The sequence below is a fragment of the Phytophthora cinnamomi genome, assembly GCF_018691715.1.
Source record: "Phytophthora cinnamomi strain GKB4 chromosome Unknown Contig16, whole genome shotgun sequence".
Lineage (NCBI taxonomy): Eukaryota > Oomycota > Peronosporomycetes > Peronosporales > Peronosporaceae > Phytophthora > Phytophthora cinnamomi.
The window spans coordinates 1,285,435-1,294,924 of record NW_027150949.1 but is presented as its reverse complement, the minus strand read 5'-3'; the positions used below and the strand labels follow the sequence as shown (position 1 = coordinate 1,294,924).

The 9,490-nt window shown below is 55.0% G+C and overlaps 2 protein-coding genes across 2 annotated transcripts; one reads left to right on the top strand and one right to left on the bottom strand.

Annotated features, from left to right (window-relative positions):
• Positions 1 to 3,870: 3,870 nt before the first annotated feature.
• On the bottom strand, positions 3,871 to 5,392 carry IUM83_02497 (EF-hand domain pair; the record flags this gene model as incomplete). The annotated part of the gene is made up of 2 exons (XM_067926422.1): positions 3,871 to 4,325; positions 4,390 to 5,392. 2 exons carry the CDS (start codon positions 5,390 to 5,392, stop codon positions 3,871 to 3,873), a joined length of 1,458 nt encoding a protein of 485 aa, XP_067796503.1.
• Positions 5,393 to 6,220: 828 nt separating this feature from the next.
• IUM83_02496 (Myb protein G) lies at positions 6,221 to 8,803 on the top strand (the record flags this gene model as incomplete). Its single annotated transcript, XM_067926421.1, has 1 exon — positions 6,221 to 8,803. The coding sequence occupies one exon, from the start codon at positions 6,221 to 6,223 to the stop codon at positions 8,801 to 8,803; it is 2,583 nt and encodes an 860-aa protein (XP_067796701.1).
• Positions 8,804 to 9,490: the final 687 nt, after the last annotated feature.

Here is a 9,490-nt window from a genome sequence, read left to right as displayed (position 1 = left end):
TTGCGGGCGTCGTGGACGTTCTTGTTCCTTCCCAGGAGCCATCTCACGCGGACAATTTCAAGTTAGCTTCAGAGCTATCGCTGGCTAGAAAACGGAGTCGACACATCGCATCAACTAAAGTCGGACCGATGCAAGATGACATTGGTACCAGCACTACTCAAGAGAGGCCAAAGAAAATGAACGAAATGTCAGCAGGTAGCTACTTCGGTGAAAACAGTCTTTTCACTGATGGGCAACGCGATGCACATATCCAGGCACAAACATCATGCATTTTATACAGACTGTCACGTGAATCTCTGGAGCTTGTGTTCGACAGGTATCCAAGATGGAAGCAAAAAGTGCTTCGTATCGCAACCATCCATCGCGAGCAGACACGGCTTCTACAGATCTCGCGTGAGGAACAGCGACACAGGATACCGACAATCGGAAAACTGCTATCACGCTCGGACATTGTAAACGAACGAGCCGAAGCAATGAAGGAAAAACGATTTTACGCTGGTTTACACCGCAGCAACAGTGGACAAAGCTACCAAAATCGGAAATTTGATGTAAATCGAAGACTTTTCAAGCCTGTCGTGAGATTCCTCGCTCACCTAGTTCATGGAATTCCGGCTCAAGGTACTTTCCATCTGTGTTGGTTACGGTTCATCGTGTGCTGCACGCTGTACATATCAGTTAAGATCCCCTACCAGCTCACGATAGACCCCATGGAACGCAAAACGTCTGTTGCAACTCTTGTGAACGCGCTTGGGCTAGTCTGCAAATTTGTTTTCGCTCTGGATGTCTGGGTGAGCTGGCATGTGCAGGAGTCGACGACTTCCATGGAACTTTATGACGAGAAATTGCGCAGCGTGTACATGAAGGAGCGAATGCATTGGGATATTATAGCAGCGATCCCTCTGTACGATATGTTAGTTGTGTTTGACTGCAGTCGATGGGTAAAACTTCTCCGTTGCATGAAAATGTTAAATATCTGGAGATATCTAGACGAGTTAAACCGCAACAGCATTGCTAGCGAGACTACTCGCTTCTGGCATGTGTGCGTTCTATACCTGCTGGCGATGTACTGGGCAGCCTGTGCCTACCTTGCTGTAGCTGTTTATGAAGGTTTTGGAGTTGAGTGGGAAGCGTGGCTTCCTTCCCAAGAGTTGGAGATATCCGACACGAAGAATCCGTCTTCAGCTCAACTCGCCCTTCTCTTTCTGCGCGGACTGTTTTTCGCAATGACGACGTTCGTGAAGAAATCCTATAACCCTCCACCCGAGACGGCAACACTGTACGCGTTTCATATTGGGATTTCATTTGTTGGACTAATGGTGATGTCCTTTGTGATCGGCGAGCTGGCCAGTCTCTTCATTTCCTACATTGGACTTGAGGTGGAATTTCGGAAAAACAGTATTGCCGTCAATGCGTATCTGGCACGTTTACGCATCGCCAACCAACTGAAAGTGCGTGCGGGTGCTTTCATGACATCTCTCTGGTCTTCGCATGCTGGCGTGAACTACGAAGAGCTTCTGAGAGAAATGCCACGCGCAATTCGCTCTGCGTGCGTATTGGAGGTTTCCAGGAAACCAGTCACTTGGTTTGTCATGAAAGTATTCACTCCGGTGTGTTGGAGTGGTAGCACCGCCATCGATGCGTTTACGCTTTCCCTGACAGAACGTCTGCAGTTTGAAATTTACCCGCGCGACGAAAATGTCGTGACGGAAGGTAATGTTGTGCGAGCCATGTACTTCGTGGTTAAAGGCCACTTAACGATGCAAAGCCACTCGGTATTGGATAACGCCGTTGGTCTGCGAGGTGGAAGCTACTTCGGTGAGCGGGGTCTTCTTTCCTACGGCATCAGCCGGTACACCGTGCGCACTATGCGAGCTTGCGACTTACTCTCCATAAGCTCCGAGGCATTTGCACAAGTCCTAACACAACATACGTTTTCCCGTCTAGCACTCCAGCTTTGTGATCAAGCGTATAAGGATCTCAAGCAGCAGCAGCTCGTTAGTTGCTCGAGGGCGGAGATGGAAGAGCTCTGGGGTGCAGCACTACTGCAAGCTGCCAAAGCCATTCGAAACACCCATGAAGCAACAGTTACTTCGGCTGAAAATACGGGTGAACCGATCGAAAATGTTGATGGGGATGCTGCTCGGAAAAGTGCAATCACCACTGTATGCTCATTTCAACCCGAGACGACCCTCACATCGGGAGATAACGCATCTGAAGGCCAAGATCCTCTTCGACAAGATGAAAGCGATGTCGTGCCGATGAAAGGCGGACAAAGTGGGAGTGCACAATCATCAAATTCAAGGCCACAACTTGAATGCCTGTCGGAGCAGGACGAGCAGATGTTTAAGGCTTTGGATACAACTCATAGCTGCTTCGAGGCATTTGCCCCGCTGCTTCATATTATGTTGGCCATCGATCCACTTGAGTGGCACTCGATAGCAAAGCAACCGTAATCCGCCTCGACGGTAGCGCCGACCATCTCGCGCGAACACCTGTATTTTCTTCTTTGTTAGCAATTCTGACTGTTAAAGGACCTACATGAACAGTACTATGCAGTTCGCACGTCTTTGTGTCCTCCTCCAGTGCTCGAAAACCATAATATAAATACAATATTTACAGTATTATATTGACGGAATATCTTATTATTATAAAATTGTAGCCATAATAAATATACTGCGCTTTTCAAGGTGTGAGTATCGTATCGAACGACTAACACCGATGAACTTCGCTAATTTCTCCTTCCAATAGTGTCGGCAACCTCTCTGCTACACTTGACCAGGTGTGAGGCCGATTTCCTGCCCAATCACAGGTGTGATATTACTAGGACCTCAAGGGTAGGGAGTTTCACAATGATTGTACCGTTTGAACCCCAATAATTTTTATATTTATTGAAATATTTATTATTGGTGATCGATATATTGCTGTAACTTATTACGCATTTTTCAAAAACCAATTCAATGTCCTCCTCCACCACCACTGCCGATCTACCTCTCCGTCACTGAAATGGCGCTGGCCCCTATCAAGTACCACATTTTCGAGGAGTACCCGGGCGACAACTGCTGGCTGACTTCATTTTCGCCAACTTGACCATCGACCTGCAGCGGGCGCGTCACCTGCTGCTGTATTCCGTGAACTCCGATTTGACGGCCTCGAGTAGGCTGGTGGCAAGTTCATTCTGTGGCACGGCTGGGCCGAGCCGCAAATCTCGCCGCGCTGTACGATCGCCTTGAGGTCCACATGGGCGCTGCAGCCGTGAAGGTTTCGAGCGATTGTATTTGCTCCCCTGCGTCTAACACTGCGCCGGTGGCGAAGGTCCGTCCGAGTTCGATCTCGTGACTCCTATGATAAAGTGGATCGAGGAGGGTATGGCGCCTCACGAAGTGGTGATCAAGTCCGAGGACAGATTCAGCACCGACACTGGTACGACTACTGCCAGCTTTTCGTGGATGCTCAGTGGCAGCTCGGATCTGCGACCCGTCAGTCGCCAAATAGGTACAAAGGCACGGTTTCATTGACAATGCTGCGAGCGATGAAGAAGGCGAGGCACTGTACATGAACTTGACTGGCTACTGGCTGGGTCAGGACTTCTTCGACCCCGTGCACACTCATTGAAAAATTAGAGCTCTCGATGAAGTGCCTTGATTTTGGATGAGGAAGATCAGCAAATGAAGAAAAACAAAATGGTCGGAACGAAGCGATTGCAAGAGTTAAAAAAAAAACCGGTGACGGTACTAAGCACGAAGCATTTCCAGTCCTGTGACAGAAACCGAGCTAACTTTGAATGAATGAGCTCTTCCAAACCAGCTCTCTTACTACTCTGTTTCCTAAGCTCCGCTTCAAAACAACATCGAGTCCTGCGGGCTGGGTATTTTAAGTCATCGCGTTCCGCTGTTGCGATTGTACTACTAGTAGTTGCGAGCGTAGTTGCTCGATTTCGGCCTGCATGTCGTCCGTTAATCGTGCCCACTTCTTCATCTCACGGGTACTGACATCGCTGAGCTTTTTTAAGCTTGCTTCCACAGCGGCACGCTCTTTACGCATCGCTGTGCGCTCTTGCAGCAGTTGGTAGATCATTTGATCTTTTACACGCAAAAGGCTTCCCAAATCCGTTTGCTTCTGATACTGCGTCGGTGGCAGTGAGGACGGTTGAACGGATGCCGAAGTCGATGTCGGTGCAGCGGGCGGCTCATTCTCCTTCTCTTTCTTGAACGTGACGTGCTGTTCCACAATGCCGTAGTCTTTCATGGCGAGACATTGCGCCTCGTCTTCGATTCTATCAGCTTGCTCGATGAATGCCTCCATTTCGCGGCGTGATACATCATGTCCTGGATTGGCGACACAACCGGTTAGTCACCACGCCCTCAACGTTCACAGGTAGGTGGAGCGCACCTTTGTTTAAATATCGCCGCACGTATCGTATAATCTCGTCTAATTGGGCCAAGTCCTCCTCCATGGACTCGTTTTGTTTTGCAGTTTCGTGATCACCAGCACCGTTGAGACCTCCTTCATCGCGAGTGTTATCGTCGTCAAAATCGGGGAACGGGGAAGATCTTTGGCGCCTTTTGTCTCTGCTGTCTCGTTCCCGACTTGCCATATCGTCGCGAATGGCTTTTATCTGCTGAACGACGCGCTCTCTCTGGCCAACAAGCTCCTCCTTGCAGATTTTGCGCAGCTTCCACAGCGCCGCTCGATATCGCGCTCGAATCATTTTCGGGCTTGGGGGCGGGGTATCGTCCCCAGCTGCAGCATCTCGAACTTCGGTAGGAACTGGCACCGGCACCGGCACCGGGGCTACTGTAGCCGGTGGTGGTGCGAGCGCTCTGTAGTTGCTCTCCTCCGCAAAAGCCCGCAGCTGTGGCTTAAAGTCCGCGAAGAAGACATGGAATGTGTCCAATGTAAGTGCACCAGTGTGGTCCTTATCGTACCGCTCGAAGAGCTGCCCCGCTTCGAACTCCGAGTTCTTTTCGGCACGCTGGTAGCCTAACGGAATGCCTCTCGTGTCCGTGAGGGACAGCGGCGGCCGCGACAACGAAGCCCCCCAGCCGCCGGTGGTGGGGTCCGCGTAGTCTCTCAGTAGCTGTAGGAAGTCGAGCCGCGTGAGTACACCTGACCGATTGCGGTCGTACCGCCGGAACAACTGAATAGCGTCCGGGTCGTGGACCAACGGCGGCGGTGGAGTAGTCACCGGGGCCGCAACAGCAGCAGGTTCAGGTGGTGGTCGCGCTGCTGTAGCAGCCTTCTCCTTCTCCCTCCTGGACGAGCTCTTGCGGTCTTTGTCCTTGCTCTTGCGGTCCTTGTCCTTGCTGCGCGACGTCGCCTCGGCGCTGGGCCGACTGCTCCTCTTGCTCTTCTTCTTGTCCCCCGTGGCGGCAGACTTGGAGGTCGGCGCCATGGCCCTTAAGCGTCAATTTACTACGTAGAGGAGAGCTTGGCGGGTTACGCTTGTAGCTGGCAAGCGTGGTGGACTGCATGGCTCCGAAACGCAGTCTCAGCAACCGTTTCCGAGAGGCTCGGCAGTTGCACTTGGCACACGTCGCATGGGCCGAGATGGCTACATCTGTTGTGGTCCACGCCTTTTCGGTGACTGACTGTGTCTCCCACGTAATACGCCACCGAGCGGGACTTTTTCACGAATGTGGCAGCAGCCGCTCAAAAGCGCAGGTGATGCAGAGGCGCGGGCCTCCCCCAGGCACTGGCGAAAGCTTTGCAGCAGCTTTGCGCCAGTGTTGCAGCGACTCAGCCACGGCAGCGCCCTTTACGCTCCTCAGAGACGGGGTCCCAAGCCACAAACCCCTGCGCCGCCCCATCTGAAAGCCCCGCCAAACCAGATCGCGGGCTAGGGCTAATTACAATACGCTTTAAAGTGCACCCGCCCAAATCGAATCCCCTTTGCAATCATTCCAAACCATTCTTAGTTCAACCCATACTCAGTCCACCTGTATAACCACATACGCAGCGCGCACTTTATCCCGTAGATAGTCAGCGAATAGGCACAGTTTTTAGCGTATCACCACTGCGTGGCGATCGTCCGTCGTGCCTGCACTATCGAGGGGCGGGCAATAGGGAGGAGAGGAGCCCCACCAAGACGCGCAGCGCACTAGCCAAGCAAGCAGCGACCACGCCTCGCTACCGCCTCCGCCATCGCCATCTCCGCCGCCGCCGCGCAGCAGACGCAGCGACGCCGCGGCCCGGGGCAGCCATGGCGCGGAGACGGCGCGCGATGCTGGCGCTCGGCGTGCTGGCGGCCGCGGCGGCGCATTGCAGTGCGGCGCCCGCGCCGCCCAGGCGCCTCATCACCTTCGACAACGCAGTGACAAACACGGTGGCCGACGTGGCGGACGCGGCGGTGGACACGGCCAGCAACGTGGTGGACGCGCTGGCGTCCACTCTGCTGGGGACGGGGACGACCACGACGACACCAGCGGACACCGCGACGAAGGACTCTACGAGCAACCCGTCGGCCTCCGTCTCGTTGAGGATCGGGGGCGGCGTCTCCGCGTCGGCGGGGGGCGACCTGCTGTCGCAGAAGACGTCCACCACGAGTGCGGGAGGGGACACGACGGCCGCCAGCTTCAGTGACGACAGCAGCACCCCCACAGCCATCGCGGACTCAGTGCCGACGGCCACGACGGAGACGCCCTCCACAGGGCCGTCATTTTCGGTGTCCGTGACGGTGTCACTGGGAGGTTCGGATGGAGGGGAGACGGCGACGACGCAGGCTCCGACTACGAGGACACCGGCACCGATTACTAGGACACCGACAACGCAGACACCGAGTGTAGTCACTCGACCGGTTTCGCTGACCAAGAGGCCGGCGACGAGGACACCCACGGAGACGCCAACAGCGCCGCCAACGGAAGCGCCGCCAACGGAAGCGCCGACAGCAGCGCCGACAACAGCTCCTGCGACTACAGGGGATGAGACAGGGAACGAATCCGCAGCGTACAGTAGTAAGGAGACCGCGGCGCCTGCACCGACCACACAGACCGTCTCGGTATCCGTGCCAGTATATGTGCCAACTATGGTGCCGACGACCGTCTCCGTGACTACGCCTCCCGCGACGGTCTCAGTGACAACTCCTGTAGCAGTTCCAGTGGCAACTGATGCACCCGTTGCGGTGACAGTAACAACGGATGCTCCTGTGACGACGCCAATGGCAACCGATGCACCTGCGCCAGCATCAACGGATGCCCCTGTGGCAACGGAGGCCCCCGTAGTGGTGTCTGTGTCAACCGATGCCCCTGTGGTCGTTCCGGTATCAACAGAGACTCCTACGACGACATTACCGACAACTGTAGATTCAGCGACTCAAGCACCAGATGCAGCGACTCAAGCACCAGATGCGACGACACAAGCTCCAACCACAGTAGCAACAGGCACGCCAACGCCGCCCACACAAACTAGTTCGGGGTCCGCTGCGCCGCCCGATATCGCTAATGATCAGACTGACGCGCCAGTAGCTACAGGATCAACCTCTACGGACGCAGCGGTGGTATTACCGAACGAGAACACCGCGGCGCCGTTGACTACAACGAGCCCCCCAGTGGGGGGCACTGGTAGCGCGGACGCGTCTGCAGGGACTCCAGCCGCAGGTGCAACAGCGTCGCCTTCGACAGGCTCCCTCGATTCAAGCCGCAAAAATGAAACAGTGATAGTGTCATCGGAGAGCGGGAGCGAGGGCGACAGCGAGGCAATGAATCCAGGTCACGTTCACGCAAGCTCAAGCGCTGATGTAAGCTTGAACGGGTCTTCAGACGAACTGAGCTTTGGAAGTTCAGACGCAAGTCATGCAGGCAAGCAGAAGAAAGACAAGAAGAAACAGGGTGCACACAACAGCAGCAGTAATGACTATACAGGCAACAGCAGCAACGGCAGCAGCAAGGGAGGGCCGAGCAAACTATCCAGTACAAGTACTAGCAACAGCGGGAGCAGCAGAGATGGAAGCAATGGGTTCGGAGGCATTCTCAACCCTGGCGGCGTGTCGGACGTGAACACGAGTTCCGCCACTTATTACAGCCTGGGCACAGGCTCGATCGTTGCGATCGTCGGTGTCATTGCAGGCATCGCGGGCGTACTTGTACTTTTCGTGGCTATCAGTCGGAAGAAGTATTCAGACGATGATGACGAAAGTCCTCTTCCGTACGGCTACAACGTGGACATCCGCTCGATTGCGCGGCTTTCGCCGACCTTCATGCAGGATGACTCGTTCATGGAGAGCGGCTACAACGGAACGGCTCTCATGGTGGCGGTGCCGCCCCCAACGAACCAGTTCGATGGAACATCTTCCACTAGTGGCGAAAGCTCAGACGAAGTGCCGTCACTCCGCGGCTACAGGATGAACGCCAGCCACTGTGACCCGCTAGCGGACATCAGCATGCGAAGCCGGGTGCCATCGATGCCAAGTTTCAGCGTTGAAGGGGATGCAGGCAATGTGCGGACGTCTGCGTTGTATTCAGCAGGATCGTCCATGGCGAGCAGCAGTGCCATTAGCGGTTCGTGGAGCTCAGTGCTCGAGTCAGATACTGAGCGCCAGACTATGCGGAACACGCGCGATACCTCGCTCAGTGCTTGGTCGGCGGCCAACCTGTCGTCCTTCGGAAGCACGGCAAGCGGTGCGTCGGGGCTGCACCGCTTGACACGATCGTCGTCTACGTTATCTGCCGAGATTCGACACACAGGGGGCAGCGATAGAAGTCGTGGTTACTCTGGTCCAACGTTACCACCCCCGCCGGAGGAGGAGGGATCTCGCGTGGCTGCCGGCCCCGTCGATTCAAGCCGCAGTGACGAGAGCACCGAGGTGTGAAGTGTCGGCCATGATCGTTAGTGAGTGTACGTAGAGTTCGTCGGACTCGTCTTCCTCGGGTGGACTGCAGACTCGAGCCTAGATGGTTCTTTTGGCTGTGAGTTACTGACTGGCCGCAAGTGCCTTTATATTATTTGGAGCAAGAATGCGACGCTGCGGCGGCGCAATAATGCGAAGCAATGAAGAAACCAATTCAAAACATACCATCAAAAAGCGTCATTTACGTTAAGTGTATAACATTTGTACTCGTCGAGCACTGCTCGAGGCTGTGGCCCACATTTTGGCACTAGGCACACCGGACTAGCTTCTTCGTCCTCGGCAAAGGTGTATCGTCCTCTGCAACCTATGCCAGTTTTATTCGCGGCGGAGTTGCGCCCAGCAGTCATTCCAGAGGCCGCAGTGCAACTTGCACTGCATACGAATTCCGCCAGACGAGACCCAGCTTCCAGCCGCCATTTCAATGGCCCAAGTCGAGCGATGCAACTCAGGTCCTACAAGAGTTGTCGCCGTCGCAGCTGAGTGTGGACGCGAGCCACAGGCGCCGTCGATCCATAGCACCGTCGGGTAGGCGGTGTTAGATGGCTGCGGCTTTGAGTTGACCTTGCGGTGGTTTGCCCGTCGCGGATCGCGCGCGAGCGGCGAGAGCGTCGTTGGCGGCAACGTAGCAGGATTGCAAAGCAGCGCGCG